The sequence below is a fragment of the Molossus molossus genome, unplaced genomic scaffold (assembly GCF_014108415.1).
Source record: "Molossus molossus isolate mMolMol1 unplaced genomic scaffold, mMolMol1.p scaffold_m16_p_3, whole genome shotgun sequence".
Taxonomy (NCBI): domain Eukaryota; kingdom Metazoa; phylum Chordata; class Mammalia; order Chiroptera; family Molossidae; genus Molossus; species Molossus molossus.
This window is the reverse complement of record NW_023425366.1, coordinates 37,453,708-37,474,831: the sequence shown is the minus strand read 5'-3', so window position 1 is coordinate 37,474,831 and position 21,124 is coordinate 37,453,708. Positions and strand designations below refer to the sequence as shown.

General features: G+C 50.6%; 2 protein-coding genes across 2 annotated transcripts; one reads left to right on the top strand and one right to left on the bottom strand.

Moving 5' to 3' along the window:
- Positions 1 to 779: 779 nt before the first annotated feature.
- Positions 780 to 2,710, bottom strand: MRPL36 (mitochondrial ribosomal protein L36). Its single transcript, XM_036279670.1, has 3 exons — positions 2,705 to 2,710; positions 1,747 to 1,823; positions 780 to 1,107 (listed from the first exon to the last, which is right to left on the bottom strand). Exons 1-3 carry the CDS (start codon positions 2,708 to 2,710, stop codon positions 780 to 782), a joined length of 411 nt encoding a protein of 136 aa, XP_036135563.1.
- Positions 2,711 to 3,303: 593 nt separating this feature from the next.
- On the top strand, positions 3,304 to 11,259 carry NDUFS6 (NADH:ubiquinone oxidoreductase subunit S6). The gene is made up of 4 exons (XM_036280201.1): positions 3,304 to 3,453; positions 4,260 to 4,313; positions 10,138 to 10,260; positions 11,070 to 11,259. Exons 1-4 carry the CDS (start codon positions 3,322 to 3,324, stop codon positions 11,133 to 11,135), a joined length of 375 nt encoding a protein of 124 aa, XP_036136094.1. The 5' UTR covers positions 3,304 to 3,321; the 3' UTR covers positions 11,136 to 11,259.
- Positions 11,260 to 21,124: the final 9,865 nt, after the last annotated feature.

Below are 21,124 nucleotides of genomic sequence, written 5' to 3'. Positions count from 1 at the left end.
TGGTGCATGGGTAGACGCTCAACTACTGAGTCACACTGGCTGGGCAGTATCAGACCCTTTTTAAAACTTGAGTCTTCAACAGAAGCTTCTCATCCAAGGCCCAGCACCAAACAATGAGCAGAGCCAAGGCTCCGACCAGGGTGTATGGCCCCCTGCTTCTCCTCCGTTGCTCTTGGATCAGTTAGCAGCTGCCTGCCATGATGCTGTTACCACCTCTGAGCTCTCCTGTCTCACAGTGGGTATGTAATGCACACATACATGCACACATTACACACATGTACATGTGCATATAAGCCTCAGACAAGGGTGACAAACATATTTGATATCCAAATACCTTCATATAGAAACAATTAAATTACTCTTGACTTAAAGACTGCTATCAAGGCCTTTCATCCTCATCCTGAAAACAGGAATGCTGAATGGAGTTTGAACCCTGGCATAGCAGCAATATGGCTAAATGCAGACACAGGGCCAGTCTGAGACCAAATCTAGTTTTTTCTAAAGAATTTGCATTCTGATGTTGGGGAATAAACTGGCATCTCCTTTGCTCTGTCTTCTGTCCTCTTGCCAGCTTCCAAGGAAGATAAAACGACTAGCTTCCCAGTTGGGGCTCTGGTTGGACTAGATGTGGACAAAGAGTCAGATGTCTGAAAAGTAGAGTCAACAAAACCAGAAGGTCCACAATATTAGAAAACGGAACATTTACATTTTATTTTTCTTCCATAAGGTAACTCAAGGAAATGGTACAATCTTGCATGTTATTTACACAGCCAAAGGAACTACATCTGTCGCTGCTTGTGCCTTGGGTTCGTTTTGCAGTAGATGAACCACCGCCCACGCCTCTTCACCTTGTAACAGTCCTTGCAACGCTTCTTGATGACGCCCTTGGTCTTGAACCCCAGACTAGGCTGCAGGTAGGGCAGGGGCGGGCAGGGGAGAGGTGAGGCCATCGGTGTGCTGGGCCTCAAACCTGCTGCGATTGGAACTCGCAAGGAATCCTGCAGGATCGTGGAGAGCGCTCGGGGTGTCGGAATCAGATGTAGGAGAGGCTTCACAGCAAAAACCATTATTTTCCTTATCGAGGAAGCTGTCATGTTGTGGCTGAATCTATGTGAGAAAGAATAAAAAGGTGTTACAGCGTCTTCCGCACTTCCTATTACAACTTTGTTTTCTCTACTTCACTGTGGTGTAGACATTGGAGTGGAGGGCTCAGAGCGCTACCATTCCCAGCTGCAGCGCAAACCCCGACAGCTCTGCCTGGAGATAGGGGCAAGATACCACCCTTTGTGGGAGCCCAGCCGTGGCTGCGGGCATCCTAAGCCTCCGACCCCGTTCAGGCTTAGTGGTGGGCAGGATGGGGCAGGGCTGGCCCTATTTCCGGGGCAAGAAACACCCGGCACTCAGGCCTGAGCCCGATCGGCGGACCGCATGGAACCCCGGCGGGGCTGCTTTCCAGGCGCGCATCGCGCGGGGCTTTCCGGACGAGGCGCATTAGCGGGCGCCCACGGGCCCCAACACCCTCGGGTGTCGCTCGGGGCCCGCCCACCGCCCCCGAGGCTCGGACGTCCAAGGGACAGATCTGGCCCCACGCCGTCCCCGCGCTCTCTCACCGCGGCCCACAGGGGTAAACTGAGGCCGAGTCTTTCCGCAGCCCCGGCCGGCCGCTGGCTCCGTGTAAGACCCGAACTCCGGAGTCTCGTCGCCGCCCTCGCCCCTAGCCTCTCTGAACCCCGGAGAACCCCTGACCTGGCAAAGAGGCCCACACCCAGCCAGTAGCGTTTCTCGTACTGCGCCTGCGTCCCCGCCTGCGCCTGCGCCTGCGCCTGCGCAATGGGGAGGGGACTGCCGGGAGTCTCCTCCACAAAGAAATACAGCTGCGGGTCAAGTGGCGGCTCCCGCGTCGCTGGGTGCAGAGACCGAGCTCCTGCGCGCGCGGTTGGAGGGAGCCAAGTTCCATCTCTGCTGGCCTTCAAGTCCCGGGCCCCAAAGCCCCCAGCAGGGCGCCCCCGCAACCTGCAGTCTACGATGGGGGTGTAGGAGTATACAAATATGGGAACAAATATATATATATATATGTACACATACACACACACACACACACACACACACACACACACATATATCTGGAATGAAAAAGTCACAACCAAGTAGACCCTTAAAAACTGACAATACTAACGTCAAAACAAATATAAACAAACAAACAAACTCCAAAACACATGTTTGTATTACAAGAACATCCTAAGAAAACTGGTCTCAGGGAAACTAGTGGAAACAGACAATGGTCCTAACTGGTTGCAGTTAAACATCTTTTTTCCCCTCCAACATTTTATTATGAAACATTTCAAACAGAGAAAAGTTTAAAGACTTTTATGGCGAACATCCACATACCCACCACCCAAGTTCCTTGATGAACTCGCTACACCTGCTTTTTTAGGGGTCGTGTCCGCGAACCCACCCACCTACTTTCTGTGTACACAAAGGTGACCTGCAGACGCGGTGCACCTGCTCAGGTGAGCTTCGGGCCTGCCTCTCAGCACTTGTCTGTAGGTACCCTTCCTTTCCGAGAGGCTTTCAGGGCATCACGCCTCTCATCACCTTGCCAGATCCTCTCCACCTCCCTGGAGTGGAGTATAGGCTGTGGATTTCCTCAGCTCCTGGAGACTGAGGAGGGTGCGCGACTCAGCTCTGAGTCTGCCTCCCCCACTTCCATTTTCGCCCATCTCGCTGGGTCTATGCCAGGCAGTGTGGAGGAGATAGGAGGAGGACAGGAAAGTGCCAGGACGCCAGCCAGGGTCCAGCTCAGGTGCGCTCTGGAGTAGTGGGTCTGTCCGGGGTTGATCACATTGAGGTCGGTGGGTGGGGTGACATGGGTTGTGCTTTACTAGTAGTAGCTTCACTGGGGCTATGCTGCAGAAATCCCCAAACAGGCTGTGTTCCAGGCCACAAAGATATACGAACTGGGCTAGGGAATGCACGTCCAGTCTTCTCTCTAGGCAGGGATCTTCACCAACAAAAACATATGATGTGTATCCCCTAAGATTCTCGGTTACCGTCTAATGTAAACAATGCAACTTTACTTTCTATCCTCCCCTGCCCTTTCCCTAGTAAGAATCATCGAGTAACCGCTAAGTGCTAAGGTTGTGCGCAAAATTTCCTGCCTTATACGGGCTGAGGTCTGGACCACAGCAGCACCTGCTAGGATGGTGCGGGACCACAGCGCGCATGCGCGTCTCCCCAAGCCTTGAGTCCGGCAGCGCAGGCCCTGTACGCATGCGTCGGCGCTGATGTGTCGACGCGCTGGGTCAAGGGTCAACCTGAAAGATGGCGGCGGCAATGACCTTCTGCCGGCAGCTGGGCCGGAGCGGCGCAGCGGCACTTATCCTGCCCCGGGGCACCAGGTGTTTCGGGGTTCATATCTCGCCGACCGGGGAGAAGGTCACGCACACCGGCCAGGTAATCGGTGCGGCGTGGAGGGCGCCCGAGTGGGCGGAGCCCCAGCCCGGACCCCGGTCTTTCCGCTGTCCCCAGTGCCCCAGCTTCTCCCGCTGTATCCCGGTTCCTGGTCCGTGAGCAGGGCAGCTGAGTACTGTGCGGGTCCCCCGGGCGACAGCGCGGTCGAACTGTGCTTCTATCGCACGCACTGACCGGTGTAGATAAAACCGGTACCGCGATGCTGGTGTTAGCGGAGCGTTTGCAGATTCTCCAGTGTCCGCGAACTCTAAAATGAGGCTGCTACCCAGAGTGTAGCTGTTGATCACTATGGGGAGGCTTCCCATTGGCTAAAAACGACCGATCCCGTGGCTCGAATCTTGTAATGTTTGTGTGATATTAAATAGTATATTTAAATAACTTGAGAGTCTGCTGTAGTCCAAAACACAAAGACAGTGTTAGACTATAATCATAAGCCAAAAGAGGAGAAAGTACCCATAGTAATAAAGTGTCACCCAGTAGATTTAGAGGGGACATGAGCCATGGGCCATATGTGAAGAAGAGAGGGTGCACCTCCTCTGCTGGAATTTGCCTCCTCTCTTCTTCCACTGCACCCTGCTGCCTTCCAGTTCAGGTTATTGCCCCTTGTCATTTTAGGGGCCTTGCTGAAAAATGCCCCCTGGTTGCATAGCCATTCTTTGCCCCTCATGTGTTTGATCGTGAATGGTGTGAATGTTAAGGAAAACACTTCTGTAATGTTTACAATTGATATTAAGTGACTTCGTTCAGAATTAGGCCGTAAAATTCACATATGGTCTTTTTCTTTTCAGGTTTATGATGATAAAGACTACAGGAAAATTCGATTTGTAGGTCGTCAGAAAGAGGTAAGTAAAAACATCTAGAGAAGCTGTCATAAAGCCTTTATATAACCAAAAAGAAATAAAAATTAATATGTAAGATTTAAACAATTTCCCCCAATTTGTGAGCATCCTAGAAGCTCTAGATTTCAACCTTTTTCTAAATGTTAAATGTGTCTGTTTCTATTTTGGGTCCTCTTTCCCCTCCTGCAATATATAACCACATCTTGTAAGTGTAGCTCTGGTTTATAAATGGGAGTGGTCTTTTTCTTTATTTCTGTGTTTTATACTCCTGATTATCAAACACAGAAATAAAGTAAGTTTTGTCCCCCATAGTCATTTTGAGTTAGCCCTTCCTCTGAGTCAGCCTGTTGATTCTTCTTGTTAAGCTTCAGCTTTCCCTGAATTGTGTTTCTCCTCCCCTTTGATCTTGGTTACATTGTCCATTCCTACAGTATGGTTTTCTACTTCCATTCCTGCTCTGTGGGCTTCAGGAGGGCGGAGGGCAGTGTAATGGAGATGGAGTTCAGAGGGCTGGACAGGGCAATTCAGAGCAAATCAGTTCTGGAGTCGACCCTGCATTGTGGCCCCCAGCTTCCTATTTCAGCTCTTCTTAGGCTTTAGCAAGTACTTGGGCCTGTCACAGACTCCCCTCTGCTGGAAATTCTTCTGTGGCTCTGGTTTCTGATTATCATAACAGAGGGCAACAGGGACCAACTTAAAAACAAAACTAAACAAACAAAATCAGAGTTATTGAAGGCAGTAAAGGCCTTCCAGTGTTGCCTCTCTCTCTCTCACCTGGGGATATTTTTGTTTTTTTGAGAGAGAATGGGAGAAAGGGGGAGGAAAGTGAGAGAGAGAAACATTGATGTGAGAGAGACACAACTATTGGTTGCCTCCTGCACTCACCCTGACCAGGGTCTGGGATTTAAACTGCAACCCAGGTACTTGCCCTTGACCAGGAATTGAATCTGTGACCCTACTGTCTGTGGGCTGAGGCTCTAACTACTGAGCAAGACTGGCCAGGGCATCATCAGACTCTCTCTTCCTTAGCTGTCTTGAACTGGCTGATTCTTAAGCCCCGTCCCAGCTTGGGGTTTCTGGGGCCTTTTCCTGTTTGGGATCATGAGTGTCTAGGCAGATGTCCTCAAGTTGTGAAGGTGAACAGCATGTCTGTAAATGATGATTTGGCATTCTGCTCTGGCTTTGGCTGTTATAAAAAAAATTTGGTGTTTAGTGGTATTTTAAAATTATTTTGTTTTTCAAGAGACATTACAGTTTTAGAAGACTTTACGTATACTGGAAAATTGCACAGAAAGTACAGATGCCCCTTCTTCCCCTCACACAGTTCCCCTATCAATATCTGGTGTTAGTGTGCTACATTTTTAACCAGTGATTGATTTAAACACTGGATGAGTATTGATGCATTAGTATCAACTTAACCCCATAGTTTACATTAGGGTTTACTCTTTGCTGCACCTCTGTGGGTCTTGACAAATGTGTAATGTCTTGTATCCACCATTACAATGTCATACAGAGTAGTTTTATTGAAAGTCCTTTGTGTTCCACCTACTCATTCCTGCTTTTGAGCATTTTCTCCAAACTTGTGTAGTTTAAAAAATTAATTTGGATGAAAACTTCAGTTTTTACAGTGATATAAAAACTATATATGTGTGTGTGTATACATGTATATTTAGCTAAATATAATTATCTGATATTTTAAATAATTGAAGGGCTTTTAGTTTATTTTAAACTTATAAATTTTCATTAATTAGATCAAAATTTTACAAAACATTGATTTTTCAACTGGGTTATTATATCCTTTTTGTATTAGTTTTAATATTATTTTGTAGAATTATATTTTATTTCTAATGGATTTAATCTCAGTTTGACATAAAGGAGTAAACTTTCCTTAGGAACTGTCACTCCCAAAAACATGAGTTAAATAAAATAAAAAATAAAACAGCTTACTGACAAATGAATAATTTAAACCTAAACATTTGTAGGCCCAGATGACTTGATCAAGAGGTAAATATAACGGGAGGTGTGTATTTTTTTTTTTTTAGTGACCTGGAGGACTAATTTTACAGTGGTTGGGCAATTTTGGGTCAGTGACACACTGTATACTTATGAGAACACTACATTTACAGCTAATGCAAAGTATTCGGGATGCTATGACATGTATTCTGTACTGATCTCCTCATAAGGACCAGTAATGCTTTATTCCTTCCCCTTCAGCATGCTGCAGCCCTGAATTTTAACAGAATCAGAAGCTGGGCTGTGGTTGGCTGCTGTGACTGGGCCGTGACTCCTGGGCTCTTTGTTTTCCTGCGGTTGAGCTGAGTCCCAGGATGTTAATGATGGGAGGTCGGGGTCGTCCTGGAGCTGCAGTCCTGAATGACAGGGGCAGTCCCATGTCAGTCTCAGGCGTCAGGCATCAGCCGCCCTTCCCACAGGAGACAGCTGGTCTCTTGGACTGCGTGATGGAGTTTGTTAGTGTGGCCTTTGTGACACATTTGTCACTGAGGTAGACACCGTATTATTTACACCCTGAGGCTTCATTTGTATGGTGCGTGGCTTTGTCTGCAGAGGAGGTGAGCGGGCCATCACTCACCGCATAGACTGCTGTAAGATATGGTGTAAGGGGAGCAGGAGACCTTGGCGGAGGCACTGTGCTTAAAGGAGCTTGTAAAACAACACGAAGGCAGCACTGCAGGCTCGTGGTGTTTGTTTTAACGTCATCCAGTTTCCTGGTAACTTCCTGCTGGGTTTCTGGAAATAGAACTTTAGGGAAAAGCTTGATAAAATCATAATCTGTCACTGACAAAGCTTTTGAAAAATAATTAAACCTTTCCAAAATGTCGTCCACATTGTTTGGGTTCAGGGCATCAGCGTTCTAGTGAGGGGTTTAGTGTCATCTGTGTTGATGCAGACGGGGACTTCTCTGTGTGTGAGTGGTGCCAGGGTTCTCTGCCACTGGATTGTGTGTCCTCTGGGCCGTCAGCTGGCTTTGGAAAAGTTAAGTGAGCTTGACTGTGTTCTTATTTTCAAATTTTATTAGACTTACATGTCCCCCAGCAGCCCTCCTTATTTGTAAGTATTTATCTATGCCTAGTTTTTGTTTTCTTGTCTTCCCTAGAGCAGTAGGCCTCTAGTGTAGGTGGGGGTCTGGAAGCCACGTGGCCCTGGTTGGCCAGGACTGACCTGGCGCAGCACTCCTCACCCATCATGGTAAACAAGTACCAAGATTACTCCCAAGCCCTGTTGCAGGATAACCTTGGCCAGTGCTTATTAATCTGAGTCTTAGCCTGGCACTGTCCCATCTTGTCTCCATTAAGTCATATCTGCCTGTAAACTTGTGATGGCTTTTTGGAGACCTGAAAGGTGAAGAATGGTGTTGCCCCTGTGACTGTTTGCCCTCTGTTGTATGTTGTGTGTTCCAGTTGAGTGATCCTCTGGCCTCCAGAAGAGGTTGACTTTTAAGATGTAGCCTTGCTGTTGTCATCTACCCTGGGTTGGCTAAAGATGTGGGAGAGATGCTGGGCTTAAGAGGCACCATCAGTCAGGCTAACCCTTGGGAGCTGGTGACTGTGATCGCTATAGATGGCTCCAGAAAGGAGGAAGCTTGGAGAAGGCACTGCTGGTTTCTTTCGCAGGATGTGCAGCTCTTGAAGTACGAGAGCCACAGCCCGGGGGCATGGGACTGGTGACCACAGGACATGAGCAGTGGGGCTCTGAGGCCCACTGGGGACTGTGAGGGTCCAGGTTCAGTTCTTTGCCTTTACACACAGACACTGACGCTTCACTTCTGTCCCCAGCACCATGTTCTTTGTCTCCTGTGGTCACTAAGGATAGCTCTAGTGGAGGCAGACATGACCAAGACATGTCTCCTGCCCAGTGTCCCACATTTGCCACAGGAGGGCATTGTCAGGGAAATTATTTGCCAGCCAGGATGTTTGAATTGCTGTTTTAACTATGCAGTGGAGAGACTAGTTCAGTGATCCCCTCTTCCCATGTGCCTGGTTACTCAGTTTCAACAGTTACCACAGGATACATATCAAGATGGCCTGGACTGTTTCTTTTGTGTCATCAGATCTGAAATTGACCATGCACACCTCCAGAAGGTGTTGACATTGACAGAATCACCTCATCTGAAACTATAGAGGTTCCGTTCAATTCAGTATTTATGTGGCCTAAATATTGTTGGCTGTGTCCTATTTTTTAAAATTTTACAGCGTATTTGACTCAGAAGCCAAATAGGTCCCATGCACTGTGGTTGTGACAAATCCAAGTTTCTCTTATCTTTTAAGTTCCTATTACCCCCACACATGCTCAGTCCCTTTTTGCAGTTGTGATGCATCCAAGTGTCTCTAATCATTAGGTTCCTCTCTCTCTCTCTCTCTCTCTCTCTCTCTCTCTCTCTCTCTCTCACACACACACACACACACACACGACCCCTTTTCTTTCTTGGACTCACCTGTCATAAGACCTGGGCGTTTCTTCTGTAAGGTCGCCCACAGCCGGCTCTGACGGACTGCACTACTTTTGTGCTGTTTGGCACCTCCAGTCCTCCGAGTGTGCACACTGTGGTTGGACCCAGCAGCTTGTCAGATCAGACTCGGTTCTTTGTGTTTGGTAACCCTACTGGGCAGGTGACGTGGCCGTCTGGTTGTAGAGTGGACGAGCGGCTCCAGTCATGAACTCACATAGACTTTGAGGCATGGTGTTCTCTTCTCAGTAGCTTGAGGATTTGCATTAAGCAAACAAAAAACAAAACAAGTTTGGTTATGCTGTGGAAAGAAGAAGACATGCTAGATTCACTCCCTTTATTTACCAGTTTTTAAAATAATGAGTTGATTCCCTGTAGTAAGGAAATTAAAGAAGTTTTAAAGTATCGTTATGGAATCATGGATTTTAGTGTATTCGTTGTATTTCAGTCCTTTGTAGTTACAATCCCATGGTCCCTCAGATTCCCATATCCATTTTATTCCAGATAGGCAGTGTTCCCAAGTTGGCTACCCTTTTGACATAGCTGTAGTTGTCTTTGCTGGCTTCCATTCTCCCTGTCACCAACACGTCTCTGATTCATCTGTAACATCCTCTCTGGACCCGGAACCAGCTCTTTTCAGAGCCCTGGTTCCTATAGTATGAAACGGTGGCAGAGACAGTGTGGACTCATCGCCACTGGGTCGTCACTGTTCCTGATCTTTCTTAGTGGTCAGTGAAACTCAGTGTGTGTGTATAGAAAGAGGGGTAGGAGAGAGCAAGAGATAAATGGAGCAGAATGTTAACAGTCTGAGTCCAGGTAAAGACAAAATGAGAATTCTTGCAACATTTCAGTAAATTTGAAATTGTATCCAATAAAAAACTAAATGTATGTGTGTGTGTATGTATGTATGTATTAACTAAATTATTTGTGTGTTTTGAAGATCTAAATAATATTTAAATGAAAATGTGCAGAATATAGTTCTGCCTGTGCCGGCAACATATGAATGTGTTTGTGGGTGGGTTGTCTACATAAATTACATAAATTTACTTATTTATTTTATCCTCACCCGAGGACTTTTTTTTTTTTTGCATTTATCTTCAGATAGAGCGGGAGGGAGAGAGGAAGGAAGAGAGAGAAACATCGATGTGAGAGAGACACATCAAGTGGTTGCTACCCACACAACCCAACTGGGGCCAGGGACAAACTGCAACTGAGGTACGTGCCCTTAGCAGGAACCGAACCCAGGACCCACCCGACGCTCTAACCGCTGAGCCAAACAGGCCAGGGCAAATACATAAATTTAAATTTCATGAAATCATCAAGTTTTTGTACATGTCTGCACACAGTTTTCTCTTGTTCCAGGTGAATGAGAACTTTGCCATTGATTTGATAGCCGAGCAGCCTGTGAGTGAAGTGGAGAATCGCATAGTATCGTGTGACGGTGGTGGTGGGGCTCTAGGCCACCCGAAAGTCTACATAAACCTGGTAACGTGGCCCATTGGTCCCTAGTGCTCACCCATCTCTGTTCTGTCCTGTCCCTGTTCTCAAGGTGGCCCTTGCAGTGTTTCTTAGGCTACACACTCTCCCACTTGAGCTTTTCTACAAAACCAAACGGCAGGGGCTGAATCAAGTGGCATCTTTTCAGCTGTGATGTGCTGTGCAGTGTACTTAGTGTCGCCAGCACTGACTCTCCAGCGTCCTCTCAGACCTGTAGGCATCTGTCTTTCTCCCTGCACCATCATTCTGGAGCCCATGATTGTTGATAAATACACACCCGGAGCCTAGGGAAGAGGAGTACGTGGGACATTAGAGCCGAGAAGGAAGCCACAAGCTAAGCCCAGATATACCGATGGTATGTAGGAAGGGGAAGGGAGCCTGCAGGACCCACTGCCGCCCCTTCTGCTGGTGGCATGAGTGAGCTTAGACCCCAGCCCTGTGGGGACCCCACCCGCTCCAGTCAGTTGAGGTCTGTGTTCAGGATGAGACCCTGTCTCTCCTGGAGTGATCGAGCTGAGGGCAAGAAGTGCCGCTGTGCTGACACTCTGTCCTTGCAGTGGTTCTTTGAGATGGCCCCGCTTTCCAGGGCAGGACCTGAGGCTGGAGGAGAAGGCAGAGCTGGACCCAGGGCCCTGGGCACTGTCACAGTTCCTAGCTCAATGGTGATTTGGGTTTTACAGGTGTTTCAAGCTGACAGTGCATTTAAGTTTTGTGTGTTAGTTGAATATCTAATCTCTAACTATTAGATTTGAAGTAGAATATGGAAATATGAGATCTTCTATTTTGAATTTTTTCAGGACAAAGAAACAAAAACTGGGACGTGCGGTTACTGTGGCCTCCAGTTCAAACAGCATCACCATTAGAGCAGACCGTGCACCTGTGTCTTGGGAGGCTATCCACGTGAGCATTTCTGCGTTAGCATAACATAGGGGAGGTCCTCGTGCTGCACGCGGGCGTTCTGACTGTGAATAAAGGGCGTTGTGGTCAAGGACAGCCGTTCCCAAGTGTGTTTCTTTCACAGAAGGGACTTTTGAAAATGAATGTCCCTTAGAAGTGGGGATTGGAGAGGGGTCCCCTCCAGGGGCTCCTGCCAGGTGCTTCTGAAGCATGGCCTTTAAACTGTGTGGCCACACCGGGCAGCTGAGAGAAATGGGAGGAAATTTGACTGTCACCCCTTCAACTATAGTCCCAGCTTCCAGTCATTTACACGAATTGGAGCTGCTGTGATCACAGTGTTCCCAGTCCCTCATTCTAACCTCCAGCTTTAGATGTCTTTGTAGAAACAGTATGTCCACTGTCTAAGATAAGTGACCAGGCAGTAGCTGTTCTCAGAGCCAGTGACCGTGGTTGGGTTTCCACAGTGCATCTGAGCATCTCTGCGCACAGGACGCAGTGTCCTCAAAGGTACCGTCCAGGTGGGATGAGCCCGGGCTTTCCTGCGCTGAGCTTCCCCGGTCCCGAGGTGGTTAGGAAATCAAATGTCCTTTCCCACAGAAACAGGGCTTCATCTCTTAACACCACTCCTTCCCTTCCTACTTTGTATTTGGACAGTAGGGGCCCTGGGGGCTAGAGCAGGGCTCTGGGGCCTTCTGAGATCAGGGAGCCGCCCACACGATGTTATCAGCCACCCTGCCTGACTTCCGTCGTGGATCCACCCCCCACATCAAGAAGCAGCACCCCCAGATCACAGTCTTGCAGCTGCCAGCCCTCCACCCTGTGGGTGTGTAGACAGACAGTCGTGAGAGTCCCAGATGTCACGACATGAGCCCAGGGGATGAGGGCTAGGCCTTATTTAGGGTGCTGATGTCACTGATGTGTGACAGGGCCCATGTTTGCACCCCAGTGCCCAGGTGGTATGCCCTGAGCCCCTCTTCTCTGCCTGGCCATGCCAGAGGTCTCACTAGGCCAGACACATGGAAAAGGGGCTTTGAGTTGTGACTCTACATGTGCAGTGCACACAGTTACCTGGTTTGATGGCAGAAGGCATTGCATGCATTTTTCTATTCCATAGAGGTTGGTGATTTACAGCAGCTGTTTACTGGATACTGCAGACACCTGGTAGTCCAGGAAGAAATGGGCTGTTTCCGGGGACTGCCCTAATGAACTGCCACACACTGGGTGCTTTATACGTAGAAATTACTCTCATAGAGGGCGGAAGTCAGAAATTAAGGTGTCCCTGGGGCCCCATGGGGCTCACTCCCTCTGAAGACACTAAGGAAGGATCTTCTAGCCCTCTCTAGCTCCTGGTGGCTGCTGACTCCCCATGTAGACCCATCACTCCAGTCTCTGCCTCCTTCTCTTGGCCTTCTTGTAAGGACACTAGTCTGGATTTGGAGCCCACTCTAATCCAGTATGACCTTACCTTATTACACCTGCAAAAATCTGACTTTCAAATAAATCCCGTTCTGTGGTTCTGGATGGACATGAGTCTGGGGGACACTCACCCCTAGGACGGGGATAGGGTACACTCACTTTTGACTCATTCATGCTGTCACTACTCCCTTCACATTCCAAAAGCAGGTGGAACAGAGGCCTGGATTGAATAGCTACTGCCCAGAAGGGTCGGGGGAGGCCTGTTTGAGAGGGCCCCCATCAGGTGTTCAGCCAACTGGGCCCTGAGGACTTGGGCCTGGCCAACCTCTTCAGATAGGTGACTTGGCTGGATCTGACAGTAGGGTGGTGTCACTGCCCACACCTCTGCTAGGGCTCAGCAGAATGTGCACAGTGGGACAGCTTCCCTCAGTGAGGGAAGATAATTGGGGACCCCTCCTCGATGAAAAAAATCTGAATAAACATAAAAACTCGAGTAATTGTACAAGAAAGGAAAGTTACACCTACCAGTTAATTCTGAGACTTAACAATGGAAGTAACTTTCTGAAGCCAAATAGAAGCAAATGGAAACCTATTAGAACAGGAGCATTCCAGTGCAGCATTTCATCACTGGACCAGACGCCCAGAGGCGGGGTGGCGGGCCCACAGCGCAGGCCTGGCTCTGCGCGCAGAGGCGGTCCCTCTCCCCATCCTGAGAACCACTCCAAGGGGTACGCTCGTGTAATCACGCAGCAACAGGGACGGTCAGCGTCAGTCCAGCGAAGGGCCCCGACCTCTGACTTCACAGCAGTGTCCATCCCCTTGTGTCTCCCCCCGAGCCTGCCAGGTCATGTTATTTCCCGGTTTACGGGGGAGCAGACTGAGGAGGGCTGGCCCGGCGCAGCTCTGGGCCTCTGTTAAGGCACAACCTTGTCCTGGCCCCTCTGAGACCAGCAGGATTGGTCTCAGCACAAAACTGTCCCACCCACCCACCACATGGACTCACTTCTTTTTTGGGTTCACTGAAAACAAAGGTGAAAAGTATAGCCACTTGACTTATGAAGAGGAAATGGATTGCTTGTATTAAATTGACCAGCTTTGCACATGCACGTTGTGTGTTCTGCTAACAGATGTCCCAGCTGTGAGGTCACACCAGGAAGCCTGTCTGCAGTCAGAAGTGGCATTATCAGTGGACTCCCCTGTGGAGGCCGGGCACCCTCCTCACCTCTGTTCCCCGCGCCGGGCGCCTGTGCCCGCAGTCCCTCCTGGAGAAGGAGGCGTGGCTGGCTGTGAATTCCAGCACAGGTCCCAGTGAATCTTACAGAGGTGTGGCCCTGAGTCAGAGGCCTGTTCCCCAATCACAAATGTCTCTACAAAAGTCAAGTGACACTTGAGATGAAAAGGGTGACTGCTGGAAGGACCAGCTGAAGTTTGTGGGCACAGCCCCATCACTGAGTTTTCCAGAGGAAGCGGCGGTGCTCAGGGCGCTGCATGTCTCCGCAGGTGTCCAGGGACAGCTGTGCATTAGCAAAGCACTCGCAGAGTGCCTGACAATGTTAACCCAGTGGGTCCTGCAGAAGGATCACTTGTGCAGCAAGTTCTTTCAGCAAAGTGAATCTTTACCCCACCTAATGTTAATTTTCTCCAGGAAATGAAGGATTCACACTGAGGAGAGTGGAGGAAGTGACGCCATTCCGGAATGAACCAAGAAGCCAGCAGCTCACCATGCTCCATGGATGTCCGGACGCACGTGCTCTTGGTTCATAGACTTCTGGACGTCAGGGGCCGTTGTAGGGAGGGGCAGTGTGCCCGTGGCCGCGTATTCCTGAAGGGGGAGGCTGTCATCAGAGACGGGAGCAAGCGCTTGCCATTGCCCCACAGCAGTCACATTCAGAATGAAGGTTCTTGTCAGGGCAGCTGGCCCCAGGCACACATGTCTCTGGTCTTGCTTGTGAGAAGCAAGGCGGAGCCCTCGGGGGACCCTGCACACCTCAAAGCCTGGCTCCTCGGGCGCCAGATCTCTAGGGTGTCTGGCGCCAGCCATCCCCTTGGAGTCTGCACCAGACCTCGGTGCTGGGACAGCCATCGGTCTGTGAGGCTGTCTTTGGGGTCTCACTGCGTCTCATTGCTCCTTAGGGCATTGAGTGCAGACATTGCTAAGGCCCACAAATGGACGAGGTGCCCCTATGAGGTATGAGAGTGGACAGGAGAGAGCTGGGTGTGCAGGGGGAAAGCCGGCCTGTGAGGTCACACCATGCCCACTGGGACCCCTGAATCTGGTGGGGTGCAAGGGGTGTCTGCACTGGAGCCTCCCCCCAGTCCAGGAGAGAGGGACCAAGTCCATCAAAGTTGTTTTAGGGACAGATAGAGGGGAAGGGCCCCAAGTGGGAAAGGTCTTGGAGCGGAGGAGGGAAGGCTCCTTGGAGGAGACATCTTTGATGTCAGGGAGGTGGGTGGTCACCAAGGGGTGAGAACTGGGAGAGCTGGATCTTGGGATTCCCCACGCTGGCCAACCCTGGAGGGGCATGCCAGTGAGGACACAGAAGCTGGGCTTGGTTCTCACCCTGCCTGGCCCCACCTTCCCGCCTCCTGTCACCCCTGGAGTCCCTGCTTCTTCATGTCCTCTCATTTTATGGCCCAGAAGTGAGGCAGGCCAGAAAAAAACAACTACATTTTTTTGGACTTTGTAGATGGAGAGACTCTTTAATTTCAGACTTTTACTTGGATCCGTGTTATGCTGACCTCTGGCCTCTCTGGCCTTTTATCCCCCGAGAGCCTGTAACACTGGAAGCATTCTGACTTCATTGTAATAACTTAATAAATGTGGAAACCATTTGTGGTTCGGTGGTTTCTGCCGAGGATGCGGAGAACCCGGAAGACTCCAGAGGATGGATCTTTCATGAACAGCAGTGACGTGTTCACAGCTTGTGTTACATCTGCTCTTACAACACTGGAATGAAATGGGATCCACTCGGGGTGGAAACCTCCTTGGCCCCGGGGTTGAGAGGATTCTTTGAGGATAGATTAGAGGGAAGTAAGTCACTTCACATTGGGTGAGATGCTCTGCATGAGCAGCTGGGTGATGCACCTGGCCATGGCTGGGGCTGCACACTCTGGGCTCTCGGCCTGGGTTCAGGCCCCATCTGTGCCCCGTCCCCACCAGCCAGAGTGGTTCTGTATAAAGTAGGAAGAGCAATGCAAACTGATCCTTCCCTGAAAGGCCAGTGCAGGGAGGCCCCGCCGTGCGTGGACACTGGCTCTATGGCCCAGGCCTGTGAGCCGGCATGTGCTCCCTGGGCCAGGGTCCTAGTGTGGGCACTGTCAGCCCCTACCCAGATGTCGTGAGCCCTGACCTGTCCACCAGAGGGCAGTGGCGCATAGCCATGTCCACCAGGTCCCAGCTAGTCGCCCTTGGGCTGTGGCCACCCTTTGAGTGGCTGACATCCTGATGCATCTATGGCAGGGAGGCCACAACCACATGATGATGGTCCTGCTGCTGAAACCTGCCCAGGAAAGGGAGGGTTGTTTGGGAGACTCTAGAGTCTTAGCTCCACTGCATGGAGAGGACAGTGGGGGCCACTGTGGGAGGCTGGTCCTGGCCTTCACCCCAGGCAGTCCTGGAGCCCCTCCGGGATCCCCATTCTCCAAGTGCCCCTCTCTCGGACATGCCACCAAGTGCCATCTGGCAGAACTTGCTGACCCTCTGGGGGTTACCTCTGGCCAGCCTGGTCCTGGCATGCATCAGTCTTGGTCCCGGGCAGGGAGGTCTGCTGGGCTCCACGTGGACATGGCTCCGGAGGACTCCCAGGAAGCACCTCCTTACCTGGAAGAAGGTTGGCCTGGCCTAGAAATGACCTTGCCAGGCCAGGAGCCCCCAAAAGGAAGAGAGTCCTCCTGCTGGACAGGCGAGGAGGCAGCAGGCTTGCCTGTGCCTCATGTAATTGTTATTCAGCCTTTTGGGCATTTCTCATAGAGCGGAGCCACTGGCGCTCTGACTCACTGGCGCGTCTGACTGAACGGGAGGTGATGCTCAGTGGAAGAGTCCTCACGCTCAGCGTCCCTGCGTGGCTGATGGCCAGACCGCCCGCTGGCAGCCCCTCCTCACCCATGCTGAGCTGTGCTTGGTTCCTCGGAGGCTAGTATCAGTATCACGGTACTAATTTATTAGACATGGGGAGATTTCAAATTTCATTTTTGTGCAGTTATTTAAAATTTAAAGTGATAACGTCTAACCCAATTAAATTTCAGTTGATCACTCTGCAAATGCACAAAGGCTTATAAAATATGAATTGGGGAGTCTTAAGAACTCTTATAACAAGTTAATCTCCATGTAGATAATCTGCTTTTGGGGCTGTCATGTCAGCGTACACCTTAGGAAATGAAAAAGGGGAGACGAAGACTGGGCAGATCCAATATTGAAAATGATCTCAACTGTCTGCCTTCAAGTTCTGGGACTATTTCATGCACGTTAAATTCCTTCTCCTGTTTTGCAATAATTATGTTTTTCTTATTTGACTTCTCTCTCTGGGGATTTCATGCATTTTCATAACTCAGTGATTCCAGTGGAGAGAGCCTGTTTCAACCTTGAAAGAAAGACACGTCATGGGGAGGACTTCGGGCGTGTGCAGCCTGCATCCTGGCCTCTCCTCCCCCCTCGCTGTCATCACACTGATGCGGCTGCTCACTGACGACTGGCTGATGGATGGCAGCCTGCTTCCTTTCCCAGCAGCCCTCCCAGCACACGAGGCTCCTGGTCAGACCATCTCATCAGGCAGGTGGTCAGCCCAGGGCACAGCCCTAAGTCCTCACAGGGCCCCTCCACCAGTCACAGCAACAAGGCAGAGCTTGGCTCATGGGGTTGGTCCAGCAGGACTCGAATCCCAGCTCGCTGGCAACCAGTGTGAAAGTCACTACCTCTGGGAGTCCTGTTTGCTTGTCTGTGACATGGATCCTAAACGCCTCCTCTGAGGGTGGCTGTGGGCAGGACACTGTCTGAAAGCTCAGAGCCCGGCGCCAGCAGGTGTGGGCAAGGGGACCTCAACCTTGCCGTCAGCAGGGCAGGACTCAGTACCTTTGCTCAGCACGACTGCGGCAGGCTGTGGGGAAGGCGATGGGTTTAGGTTACCTGATGGACAATAGGAGTAATCTTAACGGTAAAGTCAGAAACAGCAGAGTTAGAAGTAGTTGGCCCACTCTGGATGAGTTGGTCAAAACACTCAAGGAATTTCTATAGCCAGTGATAGGCTGGGAAAGGAGTCCCATGTAGGAGAAAGCCATGGATGGGCCATGAACCAGCCACCCGCCTGAGTTCCAGGGCTGCGCCAGCCTCGCTGCTGCGGGTCTTGTTCTTGGAGGCTTGTTTAGAGAATCCGATAGGGGTACAGTCAACCCTTAATTGCCACTTTGGTTAACTGTGATGTTACCGTGCTCCTCCGACTTCATAGGTAGGTCGTGGGAAGCAGTGGTCTGGGTTTGGCTGCAGCAAAGCCGCTAGAGTCAGAGGGCAGAGTCCAGCCTGGAGGCTAGAAGCACACTTGTAACAGTTGTGCTTTTGAACAACATGTCATCAACCCAAGGCCACCTTCCAGGTGTGGCAATTGTATCCACAGGAAAGTGCAGCTACCTACCTGACACCGGGGCTCTGAGCTGCTACCTCCCACTGCCTAGTGGTGTGTGGCAGCCCTGGACATGCCTATCTCCAGCCTGGTGTCCTGGCACCCTGTGGTCCCCCCCGGGCGCTGGCCCCCACTGAGGCCACACTGACTCGGGTAAGATCCAGTGCGATGAAACAGTTTTGGGCTAGAGGGCAGCTGGAAAGCTGTGTGCTACATTTCATTTCGCCTTGATTAATTAGGAAACTAGACAAGAATGGTTGACATTACTGATCGTCAGTGTGAGTCTTGAACTCAACCTTGTGAAGAAGGAGATGACGAAGTGAAGCAGGTCGGTCTCCACAGGCACATGTTGGCACTGACCGAGGCGCGAGGCCCTGGAACACGTGGGGAGGTGTCTCCTCTCGGTGGAGAGCAAAGTCAGTGAGGTGAGCGGAGGGCACGTCATCACACAAACATCTGAGGAAACTGGGCCCCAGACTTCTGAGTTTGGGTGACATGTTTTGACTGAACCGGAGAAGCAGCTTCTTGTCCTGGTCTGCCCGCCAGAGGCCCTGACAGACTGGAGGCTGTCTTCCCCTCCATGAGGAGTGCTCCCGTGAGTCCAGGAAATTCTTTCTGTGGGGAAGAGAGAGTGTGCTTGGGGGTTGAAACTTCGACTGGGGGGTTGGGGGGGACCGCACCCTGCCTCTGTGTCCCTGGGGCTTCATGCACTGGGCAGATGCTGCCATCTGACCTCAGGGTGGTTTCACATTAAGCAGATCTGAGGGACTTGCTAATTAATGACTGTTTATTTTACTTGAATTCCACGCAGAAAACAAAAGAAGTCAACACTTCCCATCTTAGCCACTGGCCTTAGAAAACCCGAAGGATGTCCCCTGTCATTGTTCTCGCCGTATTTTCCTCAGATTCCCTGTTTTATAAAGGTGTGGCTTTTCTTTTCTTTTTTTTTTTTTATCCTCACCCGAGGACATTTTTCCATTTTTTGTACAGATAGAGTGGGAGGGAGAGAGAGGAAGGGAGAGAGAGAGAGAAACATCGACGTGAAGGGACACATCGAGTAGCTGCCACCCGCACGACCAACCAGGGCCGGGGACAAACTGCAACCGAGGTACATGCCCGAACCCGGGTCTCTCCGGACCGCAGGCCGACGCTCTAACCGCTGAGCCAAACTGGCCAGGGCTAAAGGTGTGACTTTTCTAACGATCTTGCCTGAAAGGAGAGGTTACCCGGCGAATCTTCATTTACAGAGGAGGCTGTGGTGCTGAAGGGACCACCAGCGTGCCCAGAGCGATGGGGTGCCCCTGTGCTGCTGGCCGAGGCGTCTCTGGTCGCAGGAGTCGTCCTGTGGCTGTGGGTTCTGGGCCTTGATTGCCTGAGTGTGTGGGGGCTCATGCAGGAATAGCCAGGTTGTAAATATGGTAAATATTTTATTTAGACTCGTTCTTGCTAGCTTCAGGGCTGACTTAAAATTTTTCTTTCTCGTTCTCTGTCTTTCCCTCTGTCTTGCAAACACCAAAGTCACACACAGACACAGATGTGTGCTTCACACAGCCTTCCTCGCTGACACCGAAAACACCTCTACAACCCGAGGGGCAGCCCCGTGAGAACAAGCCGCCTCCCGACATCTGGAAGGCTCTCTAGGAATCACCCCTTCTGGCTGACCTCGCTGACCTCCTGGCAGGAGCTGAAGGGCAGCCCTGATGGAGGGTCCCAGAGCCCGTGGGGCCTGGCCCCGGGGTCAGTAGACTCGGTGATGCGCCACAGAAGGTGCTGGAAGGCTTACAGGTCAACAGCGGCTGGGCTTCAGAGATGCCTCGGCAGCACCCAGAAGTTGCTGTCACTTGGGGGGGTTGTCACTGGTACCTGAGGTGCTGTTCTGCGCCAAGTTCTCTCAAAAAAGCGCACGATGGACAGACGTTTGTTTCAAGGCACTAGGAGGATCCGGCCTCATGAAGCCCGGGGACTCCTCCAGCTGTCACGCCCTCAGACGGTGCCGCCCGAGGAGGCAGCTGCCGTCCCTGCTCACCTTCCGTTGGTGTGGCTTAGGGAGTGTTGCCCTGTCTTGAAACTCACTGTGGTGCAGCAGTAGGATCAGGAGAAAAATAACACAAATCCCTTGAGATCAGAGGGAAAAATGTCTTTTAGAGATGACTTCATGTCAGCTTAAATTGCCATTAAAATCCTAAATAAACAAAGACAGCAAAACTCTAATCCTGAAAGCCCCTCCCATTCACCTTTCTTCTCCGACCACCTGTCCACGTGGGGCTTGGTTTCTTTGTATTCTTCAACCGGACAACGTGGCACAGCCGACTGAAGGCAGAAGCTGACGATGAATTCCGCTGCCTTCTACTCAGCCAGACAGTAAAGGGCTTTAAGAAATGTAAAACAGCCCTGGCCGGTTTGGTTCAGCGGTTAGAGCGTCGGCCTGCGGTCCTGAGAGACCCGGGTTTGGTTCCCGCTAAGGGCATGTACCTCAGTTGCAGTTTGTCCCCGGCCCTGGTTGGTCGTGCGGGTGGCAGCCACTCGATGTGTCCCTTTCACATCGATGTTTCTCTCTCTCTCTGTTCCTCTCTCTCCCTCCCACTCTACCTGAACAAAAAATGGAAAAATGTCCTCGGGTGAGGAAAAAAAAAAAAAGAAAGAAATGTAAAACAGCCTTGGCCAATGTGTCTCAGCGGGTAGAGCATTGGACCACGCACCAGAGGGTCGTGGGTTTGATTTCTGGTCAAGGGCGTGTACCTGGGTTGCAGGTTCAATCCCTGCCCCAGTTGGGGTCTTGTTGGAGGCAACCAATCAATGTGTCTCTCTCACATTAATGTTTTTCTTTCTCTCTCCCTTCCACTTAGTCTAAAAATCAATGGAAAAAATATCCTTTTGTGAAGATTACAACAATAAAAATGTGATGCCTAGCCGGTGTGGCTCAGTGG